Genomic DNA, 20,901 nt, shown 5'->3' on the forward strand with positions numbered 1-20,901 from the left:
TTTATGGTAAATCACTGAGGAAAACTCAGGATTTTTTTTTTTTGTCAATGCCAGTTGCACCAGTTTTGTCCTTTGACAGCAGAGGAGTTAATTCTGCCTTTACTAGTGCCTGTTTTCAAAGCATAACAAACAGCTTTCAAAGTCAGAAAGCACAGTACTCAGCAGGGTAGCAGACTTGCCTTATGTTTCTTGAAGAATTCTTGATAAAGAAAATACTCCTTTGCTGGAGTTTATATGTCACATGGAAAAAGGCAGTAAATTCAGCATGAAGCTTGAAAGCTCGTTATCTTGTTATAGATAAACTATCTTAGAGAAGCCTCTATATGCTTCTCTAAGATAGTTTACAAAAGTCATGAAGTTTACCAATGTACATTTAGTTGCCATTACTCTCTTTAACACTAGTTGCCTCACCTTTCTGATTAGAAGTACTACATATAATTACTTTTATTTTCGTGAAAATATTGGTTGTAAACATATAATACAGACCCCTGTCCTTTCTAAATTTTGGTGGTTTGCTAACTACCACTAGCATTATTATTATTAAGGGATAAACCCAAAAATTTTACAAAGAAGAAGTAGTGCAAGCTGCTGAAAGTATTCATCACAAAAGGTCTGAGATATAAATTTGGATTTTTTTTAATGGAAATTGTGACTATTAGCTTACAGCATGGTGGACATGTCAGGCTAAGCTCTAATGTAGAGGGTTGTTTATGTTGTGCTATTGAATTGTATTGTATGGATTTTATTTCGAAATTGGAAGTTGAGTCTTTTGCACAGGATAATTAGATGCCTTGTGAGCCATTTCAGTAGCAAGCTTGCAGTCTCCACAGCATTATGATGGTCCTTGATCAGAATCATGGATTTAAAAGTCTGCATTCTTTCCTGCAGCCAAACTATGTTGGGAAGAAGGCATGAAAATGTCCAGAGAAGTTAAATTAGTGCTTACCTGAATTACAATGTATGAACATGCTCAAATTTCAGACATGAAGATGATAAAATGTATACATTTGACCAGCAAATTAAACTTCTCTCTCTTTGGAAGAGCTACCAACAGAGAGACCTTTTGATTTCAACATGAGTCTCACAGCACTCAGAGAGTTGCAGTTCATCAATGGATCCACAAAGTTTTGCTTTTGAAACCTCATAACCTCGTGCAAGGGGACACTTGTGGTACATGTGGTCAGGAGAGGGTAAAATTGGGCTAAAATAACTTTAAAGATAAAACATGGGCTTCAGCTTCTTTGGCCATGAAATCCTGTATTTCACAATGATAATCACAACAGAGAAATAATTAGCACTACCACCAATCAACAGGCTCATTTAAATTCATATGAGTATGAACATGTCATATTTTCCAAATCAGATGAACAACTTGATCCTGCTCTCAGGGAAGAAAGCACAGGTCAATTTTACATGATGAATCCAGATATCATACTTTGAATTTGAGAAAGTTGGCTCATGGATTTAAGCAAAACATTCCCTTCCTACAGTAGATCATAATTAGTGATTTTATTAATGTTCCTGAACTAATCTACATCAATATTTGCATATTTAAATATTTCTGCCTTTATTTTTCTGCTTATGTACTCAGTGATTTCTTACTTTCATTGGGAACTCAGTAAAGATCTTTTCAAGTCACTAAATACTGTCAAATGCTAATGAGAACTACTGAATCAGTCTTTGAATATTTTTTTCCTCAGTCCTCAATCATTAATTTTTTTGCATGTCCTTTAATCAGTTAAAATTATTTCTGAGATTCCATACAGCTGGTAATATTTTTTCTGACCTAGAATTAAGGGACTTATATTCTCTGAGAAAATATACATCACAGACTGTTTTTTTGTGACAGATGCAGAAACAATTTGTTGGGCATAAGATTGCTCACAAATAGCACTGAAATTGCAACCTGACACTGTTCTTCTGTGTGATGGTAAAGGAGGAGGTTGATCTGGTACTTCACTGTTCTTTGCAAGGTTCTCTCTAGTGGTGCTGAGCGTCTCAGCTGGTGTGGTTATCTAACCATGGCTGGGCACCAGCTTGGCAAATCATTCTTCATGAACATTACCCTAAGGAGGAGTGTTTTCTTGGGTTTGAGCCAATTCCAAACAGATATTCAATAGTCATATTGTGTCTCTTTAGGGTATCTAAAAAGATAATGCTGTTAGAGTTTTTAAATATTCTTTACTTCATCAAGATGCCTTTTGTGGTAGCTCTTTGGAGTAAAGCATCTTTCTTCAATTCATGGACAACTGAACTGGAGGTTTAATAAATCTGAAGATGAGATTTTTATTCAATCTTCTCTCTTACAGTATGAAATTCTTTCTAAATAAGTTAAAAATCCAGGAAAATATATGTTCTAGTTTCCAAAATCTGTCTTTGTTTTTAGTACCTCCCACCCCCCACCTTATTTTCTGTTCTAAATTCATTGAAATTGTAAAGAAAGCCTGTGCAATTTCTTCAGGTATTGTCATCATATTCATGGATGATGGTTGCAAAGGCAATGCTATACTTTATTACAAATTAATGAGTACATAACAGTCATAGCTCTTTTCCATGTCCCAGGTATTTTACATTTCAAAACTCACCAAACAAGTTTTAAATAGAATCTATGCTGCACTTTCTGTTTGTGAGGTCTTGCAAAACCCTACTTTCAATCCCCATATGCACAGCTTTAATTTTTATATGTAAATTATGAGCAAGACTTCAACATCATCTTCAAAAGAGCAGTATTGCATCTCAGAGGTTCTTGACAAAATCGTGAGGGTTGGCCTCAGTGCATAGTCTATGAAATATTAACCCTCAAAACAAGAGACTGAGTTTTTCAGTTGCCAGAAAGTAAATCTACAGGAGATATCAGAGCATTAGCTCAGTATGAAATACTCCTTTGTATTCATTTTTGGAATGAATACAGCTAATTATCAAAGTTCCACTGCGTGCATATTGCCCAGAGCAGAAAAGGATTTTCAATTAGTTACAAAATAGTTGGGTTTCTTTTTATCTACAGATAGATGGTGTATACTTCAATGACTTCAGAAAATGGAGAGAGAGTTTCTAAGCCAGATAGATAGAAACATCAACATGTGTGTGTTTGCTTATTCACCTTTTCTGGTGCACATCATTTTGAGAAAACTTCCATCAGAAAAGTTTTCCAGTTGCAGGTAGAATTTATTTAAATTCCAGGTGAAGGGCAAGAAATCATAGCCTCAAACAAGACCCCTCATCTGGGACACCCTCAGATTCCAAGAGAGGATTACCTCTTTTCTGTGTGGTGCCAGGAAAAGGTCCCAACATCTGAAACGAATCAGTCTCTGAGTTTGTTTTTTTTTCTCTAAAAGGTCCAGAAAAAATATTTTGGGTGATCATATCAAAAGTTTTCAGTCCAGCACTATAAATCAGCTCTGCTGCCAATCTATTATATTCTCCCATGACTGAATATTAGGCCCTTTTATTTTACTAAAATCCATGATTCCCCAGGCACCTTTCTTTGTGAGAGGACTTCCACTGTCTCTGCCATTTCCCATGGAAGTTCAGAAAGTCAGAAACATTTGTGACATTTTCACCCCTACAGAAGATTGTGACCTCTTCCGTAGCATCATTTTGCCACCTGAAACATGGACTTAAAACGTTGACTTTTGCCATTGTTTTTTATGTTACATATAATTCCAGTTAACTGGAATTAACTGTTAACTGATTTCTTGCCAATTCACAAACACTGTAAATAGGAAAACATTTCCCTTTCCTTTTGTCTTTCCATCATTTCAGTCTTCAGCACAAATCTGAGTGGATTTGCATAAGTGCTGTACTGTCCCTGTACTTTTTCTTCTGCTCTAGGTTTTTATACAATATTTTTATTCAAACATATCTCTGTGGTGCTTAGCCAGACACATCAGTTCAACAGTGCAATGAAATACCAACTTTAGGATGTCTGTTACAGCAGCTCGAGGGAACCAGCATTGCATGAAATAAAGAACAATGGCACTGCTGAGTGCTGAATGAGAGGGAAAATGTAAAGTATGCATTCCAGCAAAATGCAGGCACATTAGTCTGTAAAGATTTCTGGTGAGAGGTTAAAAACTCAAAAAAAAAAAAAAAAAAAAGATTTAATAGAAATCCTTAGGCAAGAGCCAAAAGGTAAATTGATATTTCTCCAGACTGGCAACTTTAGGAAATATGCCCATATTACTGTAAGATACTTTGAAGCATCAGTCCTGCACGGACTATAGAACTCTGAATAATACAATGGAATACTCTGCAGATCATTTCTGTTCATCCCTCCTGAGCAAAATTTGGATTAAAAGTTGGGGTTTTTTTAGTTTTGACTGAGGTGATTCCCTTTTTATCCTGATTAATGGTAAGGATCATCGTCCATTGCTCTGTTGGGCAGATTATGCAGGTAGTAGAATCCCAGTAGAGATTACAAGTATTCATTCTTATGCTAAAATTTTTGAGGTTCTCTACAGCCAGCCCCAAAATGCTCTGATGGTCCTCAAGGCAGATTTGTTTTTCTTTCCTATGTTAGTCACAATGAGCTTTGTTAGAATTACCACAGCTCTTACTGTCACACAGAATAGGCAACGTCTCATACCCTTACACTGAGTCCTATTAGCAACAATAATTTCAGCAATCATTCTTATTTAATGCAAGAGAAAGAGCATCTCAACAGTGAGCTGCTACCACTGCACCAGGAAATGTAAGTATGCAAAAGGAAATCTATGAATATAAGAGCATACCTGTCTTCCACATGAACAGTCAGTGCAGAAGCTTTTGCTCTGGTGCCCAAGCTGTGCAGCACACACGGCTGTGCTCTCCAGTGTGTAGCTCCAGGGAGGTATGAGCAAGACTTTAAGCATATTTCACTGAAAGTGTCTCAGAGCTGCAGTATAAATCTGAGGGGGAATCTGGAAATCATGATGTGAGGAGTGAATAGGCTTGTTCTTACCAAAAATTTTCATCTCCAGCTATCATGATAGTGTGCCTACTAGGTTTATAGCACAAAAGAGTGCTAACATATTGTGTTAGGTTTGGTATGTGTATGGATGTATTTGTGTATACAAATGCCATCTTCCACCTCCTTCTCAAAGAAAGCCTTATTAAGTTACATATGCCACCATGTGTTAAGTAATTTTTTTGTGGGCTATAAATGACTTGGCCAAGCTGTGAAATGAAACAGCTTGTTCCACTGCACTAGCAGTGCAGGCTCAGTGCTTATTGTCTGTGCAGTAAATGTTCGATGAGTCACTCTCCAAACGAAGCCACATCATATGTGGTTCTTACACAAAGTCCTTTCCACTGTGTGTGCATCCTTGTGATAGGACAGCTTTATCCCAAAGAGAAAATATCAAAATATACTATTGTCTGCACTTTTAAGTCAGAAAACAGTGTTTTGGTTTTTTTTCAGGTTGATTACCACTTTTAAAAACTTCAGCATGTCTCATAAAACTAATTCTGTATTAGATGTTTAGGTAACATCTACTCCTGAAGTTAGAATTTTACTTTGAGCTGCTTTTTTATTTATTTTTTCTAATGAAATCAATTCTCTTAAGACATGCATCTAATTTTATCCATCTGCCTTTGAAGTTTGTTTTTTTGTTGTTGTTATTTTCATTAGACTGTATGTCCAAAACACTACAAGTAATGAAAAATCACTGCTCAAACAGCCTTCTGCCAGAGCAAATAGGGAAGTTCCTAGGTGTTCCTGTTATGCAACACGTTCTTGGTTTGCATTCAAATGCAACATGACTGTTTTTGCTTCTGCCTGACCCACAAGTTCAGCAGACATTATATAAATAAACTTTGTCTTCATGTCATTCTTCCCACTTCTGAGTGGTCAGCAGGTTTCCTAACAGAACACTACTTTTTTGCAAAGGCAACCTGCAAGCATTTTGTTTTAATTGTTTTCATTTTTAGCTGGTTTTATTTAGGAAATACATTGTTCTTACAACATCTTGTAAGCATTCCATGTATTTTAATTTAGGTTGGTGAATATTTGTTTTCATCCCAAGTAAAAAAATATTCTGTTCAAATTATTTGTGTCTCTTTGGATTCCCAAAAGTGAATACAATAAATGCAAAACCCACTTGGTTAATCTAGTCTTTCCTGTCCTGATATTATGCTACATATGACTTCTGAATTGTAGCTGTAATTATTTGATCCTCTTTATTATATCTTTAAGGACATTTTCCATTATCTCTTGCTGCCATCCACGTGACTAATTTTTCTCCCCTTAAAGTTCTTATAATATTTCTATTATACTTTCATCATATTGGAACATAAGACAATTGGACTTTAATCCATTTGAAGTTCAATTAAAATCAAATTCCTCAGATTTCCAGCATTTTAAGCCAGAATTTCTTAAAATCAATTGGACACAATGAATAAATAAATCTGTTGTGATATTTAATCTTCATATGTATATTCAGAGAAGGTGTAAAATTTTTCATTATTTTGACATAGAAAGTGAAGGCTGTCTCAGAAGGGATGTTTTCATTTCAGACTATGTTGTTGAACTCTCAAAATCTTGCATGTCAAAACTAAAAAAAGATTAAAAATATCTTTACCATGAGAGAGGAAAAGTAGTTTAAAATCTTTCAATTTTTTTAATGAGAACCTGAGCAAATCTAGCAAAATCCTCCCTGGTTTTGTGTAGGTGAGACCCATGTTGTGTTCTCATACTGACATGGAAAAAAAAATGCAGACTCAGCCATCCCACTTTAATAAAATATTTATTCTGTGTTACACAAAGATTATTGTAGCATTGTGCAAATGCTTAACTGAACTGTTGTTGTGTCAAATTCAGACTTTTGCAGGCAGTTTGCAATTTTTTTTCTCCCTTTAGCAAAACATTTTCTCCTTGGTAAAGCTGCAGTAGAATAAGCTTAAATAGGCAAGATTCAGGTTGCTCTGTATCTACAGCATTAGTTTTCTTCTTCTTCCTGTATGAAGTTTTTTTTATACAAAAAGCCAGGGCAAAGTGTGCTTTTCATCATCAGCATTTCAGATGTGCTGTGGCAAGCCATCTTTTATGCAACTGAATCTGCAGCCTCTGATATGTCTCATTATGTAAGATGCTAAAATTGTGAAGACTATGAATAGATATTTAGACTTGGGCAGTGATTTATGGTGAGGATGAAAGGGAACAAAGGTGGTTGAAGAGAGTTTTTCCTTCTGAGATTTCATAGTTTCCCCTTTCAGATTCAGGCTGCGCCTCTCTTTGAAGTTCAATTAAAATCTCAAGAATAATTTCAACTATCATTTTAGCTTCCTCTCAAGTTTTAGCTTTCTCTGAAGTTATGGAAAATTATGGAGCTGTAAATTTTAATTTTGATACTTTTAGCCTAGTTTCATTGGCTAAAAATCTGTTTTCTAAATGAAAGCCATTAACTCACCTCTCCACTGACACTTAAAAAAAATGCAAGCATTGCCTCCAAAGGCATTTATCCATCAAAAAAAACCAAAAGCTTAAAAAGATATTATCCCTACTGCCTACATAGTTCAGGGAGTTTGCCTTAGACATAAAATTTCCTTATGATTAACCTGACATTAGTTTGTAAATATAAATCAGAGATGAATTTTGGGTAAATCTGGTACTTGAAGGAAGTGCAGAGAGCGTGTTAATAGAATTATCAGTTTAGAACACAAGAATTCCCTTCCACAGAAGAGGAAGATATAAATAAGGGACAATCTAGTAGGATGTACTGTGAGTTGTGTAAATATCTTGACTTCCTTCACTTAATTTTTATTCTCTCTCTAGCTACTACCAGTTAAATGCACACAGGTATACTGTGTTCATCTTCATTGTTACCTGTGGAGTAATCTCTGATCACCTAAATTTGATATTTACAGGTCTCATTATTTTCCCTCTATTTATTCCAAATTTTTCTATGTTAAAGGGACAAGTCTGGCTATATTACTGGAAAAAAATCTTACTGGAGAAGCCTCTGACCCCCTATACTGTCATTTAGGTTACTGGCTTGGGCAGCTTCTGATACTAGTGAAACTCTTTCATCAGATTCACCTCCTCTAACATTATTCCTTCATTAGATTCTTCTCACCACCTCACTTTTCCTACAACATTTTAGCAAGTCACACAACAGAAATAAAGCTGGTTAAAGCGGATTGGTACACGTCTTTATTTTTCATATTTGAGCATATTGTGAAGTATCAGTGCTATTTTCCCACACATCACATTACTTCAGATCAAGAATTTTTACATATGGTATCAATGTAGAGTCAGAAGTGAGTTTTGGTTTCGTTTATTTCTTTTCTTTTCTTTTCTTTTCTTTTCTTTTCTTTTCTTTTCTTTTCTTTTCTTTTCTTTTCTTTTCTTTTCTTTTCTTTTCTTTTCTTTTCTTTTCTTTTCTTTTCTTTTCTTTTCTTTTCTTTTCTTTTCTTTTCTTTTCTTTTCTTTTCTTTTTTTCTTTTCTTTTCTTTTCTTTTGCTTTTTCTTTCAAAATGATGAATAAAAACTATGAAATAGGGGCACACATAGAATGACCAATAAATGGAAGTGAGCTTAGATTTTTTTCTGGGAAATATTCCACATCTCAATAGGCAAAATACTTTCTCTGTTTTCAGAACATATTTCATAAAACAGGGTGGGTTTTTTTACTTAAAATACAGATTTGGGGCATACAGACTAAATTTCTTCAGAAGTACATTTAAATTTCTCTCATCAGTGAGCCTGCTAAGTCTGAGAATCACAATTTAACGTTGTCAGCTTGTTCATATGCCCGAGCTTCAAAGTCAGCCACCCTCAGTGCCCACAAAATTGTAAATTGTGTTTGCTGTGAGCAAAGATCCTGAGTTCTGCTGCTCTCCCCATTACACAATTGCATGTGCATCACATCTGAGAGCACTGGCAGACATTAATGAAAGACCTTCCTTGCTCATTTACATAACATATCAGTACTGCACAATGCCAGCTAAGGAAGGGGAAGGAGAAAAGAGAGGAGCTCCTTTGGTTGCTGTCTGCTCCCAGCACAGAGCATCCCTGTTCCCAGAGGGAGCAGTTTATCAGGAGTGGAGCTGGGTTTGCCATCCCGGAGGAGAATGGCTGCCTGCACAGAGTGTCCAGCCTGTGTCAGGTAAGGGGACAGAATAAATCATAATAACACCCAGCCCTCCTTTTGTAACAGCACACAGCCTTTCCACAGGCAGCAAAGAAGACTCTGAACACATATTAGGGACCCTTAGCAGCTGGAGTTCCCCTTCAGAGCAGAGGTAGATAAATACAACCTTTCTCTGAGCTTCAGGTTGCCCCATGAGCTGTTGATTGCACTGTGAAGAGCAAACTGAGTATCCAGTTGTGAGAGGAGCAGCAAATTTCAGAACATATTCAACCTCATATTTATTGAGAAAAACCCATGGTAGTAATCTCAACATGTATTTAATGCACTGTGAGACAGGAGGAAGTAGTAGTTAAAACTGCATTAGATGTCTGATTTTTCTCACTGCAGAAAAAAAAAATATAAAACTAGCCCACAAGAGAAAACTGTGGCAATTTTCTTAAAGAAAGAAATATGTATGCAAAAGGTAAAAGACAAAAAGAAGGAAATTAAAAAAAAAAATCATAAGGACAAAAAATGTTGAAGCCTGTAAACATTGAGAAGTGCTGTTTATTAATCATTATTTTGAAGCAGCTTTGCCAGTAGCTCATGCCCCAGCAAGAAGATGAAAGGCATGAATGCAAACAGCTGGTACTGCAAGTAACTTGTGTGATGGTAAAAATAAAAAAAGAGAGAGAGAGAAAGATTGACTTAAAAAAAGAGTGGAAGGTTTTGGCTGGCATTTTAACTCTTGATATATGTATGTTTAAAATTATACTGACTACTTTTGCTTTACTTTCAGCTGGAGTTGTTTAGCTCTAATACTGAAATGTATATACTCTATATATATATCCTACTATTTGCAGTAATACTGAATTATTTATTGCAATAAGATCATGTTATCTTGTTTTTCTGAAGCACAGCTGTCTGCTGGAGAATGAACATGTGATTCTTAAAATAGTGTAAAAGGAATCCAGCAGAAACATGTTTCTTGGTACAACAGCACTGTGTTAGACAGAAAATGATGTCTGTGCGAGCTTCATGGTTACTTGGAGACATTCTTGACAGTGGCAAGGTCCTCATCAGCCTTCCCAGGGCTTTGTGTTTTCTCCTGGGATCACACTCCAAAGTCCTGTCTATGTTTACACCATCAAAGTCCCTCCCTTCACAGAAAACCCAGTCTCAGTTACTGAACCCAAACAACTCTAAGAGATGTTATTAACTCCATCTCTGAGAGATGAAATCTGAGATCAGAAAGCTACTAAGGAACATTGATCTTGTGATAGGACCCATGTTTTTCTGTTGTCTTTGATCATGTCCCATTTTTAAAGCTGTAATTTTGTCCTTTTTTTAATTCAAGTTATCGAGACATGGATTGGAATCTCTGATTACTCAGATTTTATGACATGCTACTGTATGTTCTAACTCTCTAAATATTGCAAACATATGCTAACATACCTGAATACAAGATTTTGTTTCTTTAAGAAATACAGCTACATTGGAGTAGTTTATTTGTTTTATTCTGGAATATGTTATTTCTCATTACACCATGTTAGAGATAACTATCCAAGTCCAAGATATTAAATACCTCTAAGAAAAACAGTAGTTAAGTACATCCAAAAAATTCCTTTATTCTATCAATAAACACTGTACAGAACCCTCAGAGGTACACTAATTTAATCTCTCTGTGTATCAAAACATATAAAGACCTAAGGAGATTATGCTTCTCTTCAGTAGCCCAATACATCACTGAGAGCTGTTTAGAAAGATCTTTCTCTGATTTAAAATCTTTCAGCATAAAGTGTCTGACTCCTGAAGCTCCAGAAGAGGATTTTCTACCTATTTTGTAACAATAATTTCTTCTATAGGCCTCATTTGAAAAAAGAATGCTGGGAAATATTTGTTAATATTTTCACCTTTTATTTTATGTTCAATTCCCCTGCTCTAGATCCCCCCAGTCATTCTTGTGGAACAGGAGAGCCCATACCAATTTATACACAATTATGAAACAAAATGTCAGTTTATGTATTTTCCTGATTCTGTTTTCTGGCCATCTGGCATCCACTCAGGAAATTACTCAAGTATGATGTTTATCAAGTAGCAGCATTTATGCATCTCCTATTTAAATTTCCTAGTTTAACCTACTCATACATTCTCCATCTATGGAAAAATACATAGTCAACCTCAGGAAGACATTCAACTTAATTCTGAGATAAAAGTACAAATTATCTTAGGACTTTACATTTAGACAATTGAACTGAATAAAATTCCTGCCATTCTGCATTTACTTGCCCATTCAATGCATTGCTGAATTAGGCTTGATAACACAGAAAGACGGGAGGCAGCTGCTTACTTCTATCTTGGGTAATTCTGTGTGATAGCAGGCATTTGATTAGAAAGGAATGGGAGCACAATCCATGCTTATCAATCTCTGGAATTGACAACAACAGTGCAGATGACACATCCTGTGATTTACAACAGCAGTCAATTAAAACTAATAGCAAAACTAATAGCAAAACTAATTAACCTTTCACAATGAAGAGTGTGACAGTTTTACTAGAACAACAGCTTTGGTGTTGCCTTCACTACAGCAAATTTAAACTCCTTGAATTCTAAAACACCTTGCAGCAATTTAGTTAATAACCACCTCCTTTTAATTGTTAAGAAATAATTAATAAATACGGTCCTCTAAAAGAGGTGTGCAGTCATTAAAAAAAAAAAAAGCATGAATTTTTTTAATCCTTTGTATAGATATTGATATATTTCAGAATTGGTTTCCTAAAGGGGGCATGTTGCAAAGGTGAGCACAATGGTGGTGTGCATGACTGTGCTCCTCTTGTGGTATATCAGTGTGTGTTTGACACATATGAAACAGGTAACTATCACACAAATTAAGCTAAAATACCTCTTATCCTTTCAATTTTTACTCTAGCATATGGTTGTAGAACACCTCTTATTCACTCCTCGTTTCCTAAATTAGACAGTAATTTTTTAGTGCTTTACTATATGGTTCCCTGCCACTGTGATAATCCTGGTTTGCAACTCTTTAATCTGAAAATAATTTTTATTGAGGAAAATGTTACTACTCAAGTTAAAAATTGGTTTTCACTTCTTTGGGAAACCATATTAGTACTTCCCAAAAAGATATACACTATCTCTTTTTCAGAGTTGAATTGTAGCATTTACCATCATCCAATGTATCAAAATACCTGCAATCAGTTCCATTCTCACATTACGTATGATTTATGTTTTCTAAACTTATATAAGAAGGCAAAAGATTATGACTGGGTGCTGTATATTTTGTTTTATTCCCACCAATGCAACCCTTGAGGTTATCCAATCCCATGACACCCTGAGGAAGTTCATTTCTGTAACCATGACATTTATGACACATTCATGTCCAGCTCAGCCTGCTGTGAACTCTCACCAGCTCTAAGATGGTTCACTATTACCTATTCCCTTCATCACTGTATCCCTCATTTTCATTTAAAGAATCAACTCCACAAAGCAAGGCACATATGCTCTATTTGTGCACACCCACCAAAGGAAAGATGTGTGGAAATTGTATATGAGAAAGGGGTAAAAGCTAAGCAATAGAAGGAATAGGAATCCTTTCTGAGTCTACAAAACTCTGGTGGGTTCTGAAGTGGTGATTTATTTTATTGCAATGTTTCATGAGCCTGGTGTTAAGGCTCCTTCAGTCATGCTGTGGGAGAAATGAAAATTAGTATGGAAGCACAATAAAGCTATTATCCTTCCTGTGTTTGCAGCTGTAGATCATTGTTTTCCCCACAATGCTTAAATAGTGAAGCAGGATTGCTTGTCCTAAAGAGTATCTGGCAATATAGAATAGTCCATGGAAAATTCCCAGATGCTGAGAAAGAGCACTGGAATATTTAAATATAACTTGCTGGAAGAATGTATCCTTTTTTCTGGCTCACAATATCACAAGTGGCATCCAAGCTACCTCATCTCATCTTAAGCTTAATGCACACTTAAATGAAAAAGGAGGCACTAAGGCAATCAAGATGAGGTCCTAACAGCTAATGCAAATAGAGCTTAAAGGACAGAGAGGGAATAAAGAAAATAAGCCAAATACATTTTTCAGAAAAGCCTGTGATTAACTAAAAATTGCCTGAAACTAATATTTGGTTCGTCTTACAACTGTCCATGCTGGGCTTTTTCCCATATTTCTGGGAGTCAGTGCAAGAACCAATACTGATCACAAATTCAGATTTAAACAACACCTTTCAGATGTGTCATGTCTTCATCTGTGGTTTGAGAATTTTATCTACAGAAAAAAGAAGGCATTATAATTTTTCCTTGTATCTCTTTCAAGTTACTCAAAACCCACAGTTTAATCAAGACAGGCCCAATGTAGACTCACTTGTTTTCAGGAAAAGGGCATTATAACAATGGAGATATAATTAATAACAACAGGGATTGTTGGCCATACCTTCTTTGATCCCAGCTACCAATGATCTTTTCTGTTGGCATCACAAAATGAAGACTTCATTATCTTTGCACAACCATGTAGCAGGAAAATATGCTATTATTGTGTATTCAAACCTATAGGAATGGTTTTGTGATTATTGTGAAAGAATATTATGGAAGAATCACTTGCCTCATAAAGGGTCCTCTCACACCTTAGAAACAACAGAAGAAATGCTGGCTCAGCTGAAGCTGAATTAAAAAATTTATTAGGGACTGTAACTACATTAAATTCTAGCTTTGGTTTGAGAGGGGAGTTGGGAGCCAATGTATAGCTGTGATTATTTGTTATTTCACTTTTACTCATGATCCCTAAAATGATTTTAAGTAGAAAAAAAGCAGAATTTAAACAGAAGCTGTCATTTTTAGAGAGTGTTATTCAATTTGATTGTATATTTGTGATACAAGAAGTAGTCTCCACATGCTACTTGGCAACATAACACTCTTTAATTAGGAACCTTCTCCAGATGTATCATAATTGTTTACATTCTGCAGAGTTGCTTTGCACCTTACAACACCTTGGCACAAGCTTCTGGAATGTCCAGTGAAGCGTTAAATCCTGCTGGCACCAGAAACTCTGCAATGAAGTATCCCAACTGCTTTATTGATTTATTTTGAACTAATGTCTAAAGTGAAAAGAAAGGTGAAATAATATTTTCAGTAGCAGGACAATGGATTTAGAAGCTCAACCCCCACTCTGAGATGATGTTAGTACGGAAAGAATTGAGCTGAGGATGCTCTGCTCCCACCCCCTACGCATTTAGGAGATACAGCCCTGCTCCTCTCTGCCTGGCTTCTGTAAAGGCTGGTGGGAGGACAGGCAGAGGAAAGGCAAAAGAGCTTGGTCTACATTTTCTTCTGTGCCTTCTCTCCATCTCTGAACTGATTTAGAGAGAAATCCATAAAATGTAGAAATAATAGTCCTGTATTTCTACCACATAAGCAGAGAAATTACCTTTAATTTTAAAGGTCACTCTAAGCCCTTCTCTTTAAACTGTGTGAATGATATTGCTCCATGTACACAGGAGGGTGAAATAAATGCTGACTTCACCAGCCTTACTTCATTGCCTTTGAATATCTTACTTTTAACACTCTATTGAAAGTTTTCTTTCTTCTTTTCGGACTTTTTTTTTCTTTTTTAAACGAGATAACTTAAGAGTCTTGTAGTAAATGTTTCTGAAAAGGTGAATTGCAGTGACTGTTATGTGACCTGTAATAACTCCTAGAGAGATTTCTATTCTTGGGGGAAAAGCTCCACTGAGGCAAATACATTCTGGAGCATATAATCTAGTTATACAAGTGTATGGCATGTGCCTACCATTTGCTCATCCAAGCTATACATTTTCCTTACATTTCTGACTTAAAACTATGAGCTATAAGTATAGCTATAAAAATTATAAGGAAAAAAAATCAAAAATAAATTAAGCAAACAAAAACAAAAACAAAACAAACAAAAAAACCAAAGCAAAACAGAAAAAAAAACCCATGTCTCCAAGTTAGAAAGATACTTTTGGTTTCCTTTCACATTAATGAGGGTTGCTTTTTCTGCTTTTCCAGGTAAAACACAGGTCATGGGTGAAATCAAGATTGCATTAAAGAAGGAAATGAAGACAGATGGAGAACAACTGATAGTAGAAATCCTTCAGTGCAGAAATATCACATACAAATTTAAATCTCCAGATCATCTTCCAGGTATCTCTAAGAAAACAGCTTCATGGTACTTTGAAAACATTAAGTAGGTTGTATATCAAGTCATTTAACATCATCACTAAATTGGAAAACAAAATTGCTTCTTAGCCAGGATGACATATTCTAAAGGATTCTTTTTGATGTACTTATTTTTTCCTATGATCAACTTTAATGAAAATAACAACATTTTGTAGAAGCAAATTAAGTCTCAGAAGTTAATCTTCTTTGTAATTTACTTTTTATTTTAAAAAATTAATCCATTTTTAACTTTAGTAAAAATTATAAATCCTTAGGTTATAAAAGAACAGATATAACTAGTAGAGGATTGTATTTTTGTGAAAAAGATTTTTAAAAACAGAATCTCCTGTTCATAATGATATTTTCATACATAGATAAAGTTATCAATGTATTTTTTCATTTAATCACAGTATTATAAACACAAAGCAATTTCTTTGGATTTAGTGGGATGGGATGTGGGATTCACATTTTACACCATGTGAATGAGAACAAAATATGACTTGGTAAAATATCATTTTTTCACAAAAATTCCTCTCTGCTGAAATCATTAACAACAAAGATTATTTAAAAGCTTCTGTATTTAACTCATTGCACTGTTCTTCCCCAGACCTGTATGTGAAGCTGTATGTTGTCAATATCTCTACCCAAAAGAGAGTAATTAAGAAGAAAACCAGAGTATGCAGGCATGACCGAGAGCCTTCGTTCAATGAAACATTTAGATTTAGCTTGAGTCCTGCTGGGCATTCTCTTCAGGTAATTTTGCATTTTATTAAATCCTAATTTTTGATGTTGTCTGTGCAGTGCTATGGGGATTTGAGCTCAATATACTACCTCAGTTGTTTGCTAAAAAGACAAAACTACAAATAAATTAACATAGTTATATAATAATGAAAATATCAGGCAAGAGGAGACATTAAAAGATGGATTACTCCATCACACCACACTGAGGAAGGGTATTTATAGATCAGGCCTGAAAATTTTAGGCTTGATCTGTTCTTAAAATCCCCCAGAGAAGGGAGTTATACATGCATTCCAAGAATAATTTTCTATGTATTTAGAAATTTTAGTGCAATATCAAAATTAAATATGTCATATTTTCAAATTAAGCTCATTTATCCTTAAGTATCCTCACAAAGTGCAGAGGAAAACTGATTTGCCTTCTTTTTAATTAAAAAAAAATGGGGTTTACAGTGACAGGCTGCTATATTACTTCTCCTCTCTACTTTTCCAGGTTGAGTCAACCAAATTTCTTTGCTATGTCCTTTTGCCTAAATGCTTAATCATTTTATCATTCTCTCAAGTTCTCCAACTTCTTTAAAAGTTGTGATACCCAGAATTTGACACAATAGTCATAATCTCAGATGCTGAGAATTAATGATTATGCCCAGCCAGATATTCTCTGGTCCATGTGTAATGGAGTTGACTTTTTGTCAGTCTGTGACACATCAAATCATGCATGGAACTGGTTCAAGAATAGTCCCCCTCCTGTGTTTTAGTTGCTTAGACAGATTTGGTCATATGGCCAGATTTGGATTTTTTTTGATTGGTTGGGTTCAGTTTCTCTACCTTCATTTATTTTCACATTAGGAGAAAAGAATAAGCCATATATTCAGACTTTCTCCAGTCAGTGGAGAGGAATGAGCAATTCAAGGGGTATCTCTATGTCAACCCTAAAAGTTAGTGGAAGGCATTGTTGGGCATATTAGCATCCAGTTAATGAACCTTTAAATCTGTCAGACCAACCTGAATAAGACAGCTACATTGTGAAATAAATAAAGTTAGTCTGGATTATCTAAGTGCCACCATTATGCTTATTGATCATTTCAGTAACATCACAAATGGTTGTTACGTACAAAACAAGACCCCCTAAAAACAGATACTGCATTTTCTGTGTTAAGGTATCCTAACACCTTATTGTTTCAACAGACTAAATAAAAGACTATTTAAGAATGGACATTTTCTGGTAAAAGATAAAATTATCAATAAAATCTTGCCAAAGTTTAAGAGCTCCCATAAAAAATTTGCTTCCAGTGGTGTTTTGAAGAGGAAACCGTATAGGGTAGACCAGTAAAGAAGAATTCACAGTCCTAAGGAAAAATATTCCATGTAGTTTTAAGGAGGGAGATAGCAATTGACATATCCATTAGAACAGTTAGCATGAGACTTGACAACATTTCCTCTGGAAGTCTGTGATATAAAGCCAAGAGGGGACTGAGGAGAGACCTTGTTGTGTTTGTCACCATGCTCCTGAGGGGAAGCAGAAGGGCAGGCACTGATCTGTTCACTGCTGTCACCAAAGGCAGGACTCAAGGGAACAGCCTGAAGCAGAGTCAGCGAGGTTTAGGTTGTACACCAGGAGAAATTTTTTCACCCAGGGGGTGGCTGGGCACTGGAGCAGGTTACCAGGGAAGTGGTCATGGCACCAAGCCTGGCAGAGTTCAAAAAATATTTGGACAACACTCTCAGGCACATGGTGCAATTATTGGTGTGCCCTGCACAGGGTCAGGAGTTTGATTCAATGGTGCTGATTGATGTCTTTAAACTCAGTATATTCTAAAATTCTATGATTTTATGATATGTGCTGATGCTGCATACCAGAGCTAAGAGAATGAAGGCCATAAAAATATCCTGTAAAAGTATCAAGGAAAAAGTTAAAAACAAAGAAAAAGTGTTTCTGCTTCATGAGAATTGGAGTTTGAGCTGTAAAATGTATTGCCTTTATATATTGTAAGCGCCAAACAATTTCAGAGAAATAGTACCTAGAGAAAATTATGGGAGAAATTTACAGATGAAAGACATCAAATTCTGTTAAATACAAACTTACTGCCTGTGAGTCAGGATGGTCCACAGACCTTAGTAGGTATTTAGGTATATATAGAGTGAGTGTAACTACTTAATTGCTCTGTCCTTATATTCTGCCCTATACACTGCCCTCTGCACTTTTGCAAGTAAAATATTTTTTCTGGAGAGAGCTTTAATCTGACTCAGTGAATCTGTTTTTATGTGCTCTTCAAGCTCAACAGTCTATTTGTTCCTATGGCAAAGCATGAGCCTGGATGATTTGAATGCTGAATTTGAGTGATGAACATTTAGGGCCAAAGAGATGTACACAGTCCAAAGAGATTTAGGGGAGATGGAAATTAAACAACCCAGAATTTATAGAACAAAAATGGAACTGGAAATGATAGGAGAAAATAAGATCAGAGAGAGGGAGGAAGATAAGATCAAACATGATAATAATGAAAGGTACAATGTAAAGAGTGAAAAGAGCCAACCAGAGGCAGAAATTAAGACAAGGGACTTCAGTCTAGAAATCAGCAGCAAGAGCTGTGAATATTCATCATAAAAATGAATCCATGGGCTGTTGAGAAAAAAGAAAAAAGAAAAAAATATAAGAAAAGGTTGAATTGTCTGGTACAGAGTATTGGGAATAAATAAGAAACAAAACCTTGGGCTTAGAAACTAAGATGAGCTGATCCAAAATAACAAGACAGGAATTTAAGGCCTAGAACACAAAGGAAACAAGGATGAGAGACAGAAAAGCTGGAGAAGACAGATCCTAAGGTTCCATCTGGGAGTGGGGAGAAGGATCAAGGACAGAACTAATGAAAAATTGGATAAATTTTTTTCTGTCCCATAACTGTAATTGTCTCAGAATGAAAACATTCTGTGGAAAACACTTGGACAGTTTTCAGACAGGCACTTTCCTCAGCCCCTTGCAGTTTTCTCCTTGCTTCTCTTTGCAACTCACCTGGGACCCTTCTGGAAAGCACTAAACTCCTGGCTCCTGCCTCACAGCAATTGGAAATCCATAATGTCCTATGCGAGGATAGTCAGAAAAACCCAGAAGAACGAATTTCACAGATGTTCTGGTTTGGCTTCCCAGCTTCTGGGCAGTCCCTTCTTCAGCAAACACCAAAATTAGGGACCTGGAAAGCCATCAGCAGCAGAGCAGGCTGCCTGTTTCCCTCAAGGACATGTTTTCTGATGAATGGAATTTCCTATTAGTTCAGTGCCTAAGAGTTTTACCTTTGACTAGTAGCCATTAGGTATCTAAACTGTCCAGGTATCTAAACTATCCAGGTTGCCAAGTGATATCAAAACTGGACAAGGAAGTAGGAAGCCTGCTCAGAAAAACATTTGCAAATTTCTTCCCTTTTGAAATTGATTTTAAACTTTATTTGTAATGTAAAGTTTGCATTTTTTGCATTGCTTTCCAAATCAGAATGGAAGCTTTTTGAAAATGGTGACGTTCTTGATTACAGGAAATTCTATTTCTTCTACAGACCTGTTACATTTCTACTACCATGTGGTTTCAGCAGAGTACAAAACCCCTGTGTTCTGTCATTTTTCTTCTAGCATAGATCTTTGAAACCAAGCAACAAAATGCTCATTTTTCTCTCTTGCTTGTTCACATGGAGAGTGACAACCACCTCCCATTATCAGTTACTTCCCTTGCTTGTGGCTTGTTGAGGTCTGCTCAGTAACTGAATATTACAAACCTGCTGCTAATGCTGTCATGGAGATGCAAATCTTCATTATTTCTTTCTTGTTTTGAAAAACTTAGGAAGTTAAAAAACCAACCAAACAAACAAAAATCCCCTACATTGTGCTTGGTAATTTACCTAGAAATTAAGAAATGCTAAAATTTTTCTGAATATGTAACTATAACTCATGCCAGGAATTATGCATATTATCAAATGCATTTTCTTAGAAACATCTATAATGAACCTATAGATTCACAGAATGAGACAAGCCCTTCAGAAAAGTGTACTGTTTGCATGGTATAAACCTCTTTGGCTGGAAAATCTGTAGCTGGATGACATTTCACAGAAAGCCTTGTACATCCAGTCAGCGTCAGACTTCCACAGACTTAACTGGAGCTGCTATTCACTTGTGCAAAGCTTATCTTGTAACTTAAAACTCGACCTTGTGCTCAGCTTTGGTAACCAGCAGGTGAACAAATTGCTCATTAAAATTCAAGATTGTCATCTTCTAATTGCTGTACCCCATGATAAGGAAAGAGAAGCAGGAGAAGATTCAATTTTCACAGGGCTTTCTGTGAAGGGAAAGGCGACTCTAAAAAGCGATGGTCAATGTTCCTTTCCTGTGCATAGCATATTTGAGCTCAACATTCCTGAGTCTTTCATGTTTTGCTAGGATTATATTTCTGTGCACATTGATGATGATGTTGATGATTATTATTATTTTCACAGATTCTGCTTGTCTCCAATGGAGGGAAGTTTATGAAAAAGACACTGATTGGGGAAGCTTATATCTGGCTTGACAAAGTGGATCTAAGGAAAAGAATAGTAAACTGGCACAAACTGTTGGTCAGCTCCACACAAACACACTGAGCAGAGCTGTCTGCTTAGGGCACAAAACATGCAGAGTCTGCTCTAAACAGAATCACTTCAAGAATATAGTTTGATATCATTGTGTTTAGCTAGTCTTTCAGATTACAAAGTAGAAAAGAGCAGTCTCTGGGCTACAAAGCACACTTAAATGAGGGCTAGTACACTTATTTTTGCTGCAAAACACAGCAAAAGGAGAAGAAAATCTGGGCCCAGAAGTTAAAGTGAGGCTGTTTGAAACGAAGACTGATGAGAGGGCTCCGTGTTGTTGGACTCTTTGTGGAGAGAGTGACTGTGAAGGAAAT

General features: G+C 35.9%; 1 protein-coding gene across 1 annotated transcript in view; it reads left to right on the top strand.

Moving 5' to 3' along the window:
- PCLO (piccolo presynaptic cytomatrix protein) overlaps window positions 1-20,599 on the top strand; it is a gene marked incomplete at both ends in the record, with an annotated part of 319,291 nt that extends 298,692 nt beyond the window's left edge. The window contains 3 exons of the mRNA XM_084205371.1: window positions 15,093-15,227; window positions 15,850-15,995; window positions 20,459-20,599. Of these exons, the coding sequence (XP_084061497.1) occupies window positions 15,093-15,227; window positions 15,850-15,995; window positions 20,459-20,599 (422 nt within the window). The remainder of the gene's footprint in view (window positions 1-15,092; window positions 15,228-15,849; window positions 15,996-20,458) is intronic.
- Between the last annotated feature and the right edge of the window lie 302 nt (window positions 20,600-20,901).

Source organism: Fringilla coelebs (genome assembly GCF_963513975.1).
Source record: "Fringilla coelebs genome assembly, chromosome: 5".
Lineage (NCBI taxonomy): Eukaryota > Metazoa > Chordata > Aves > Passeriformes > Fringillidae > Fringilla > Fringilla coelebs.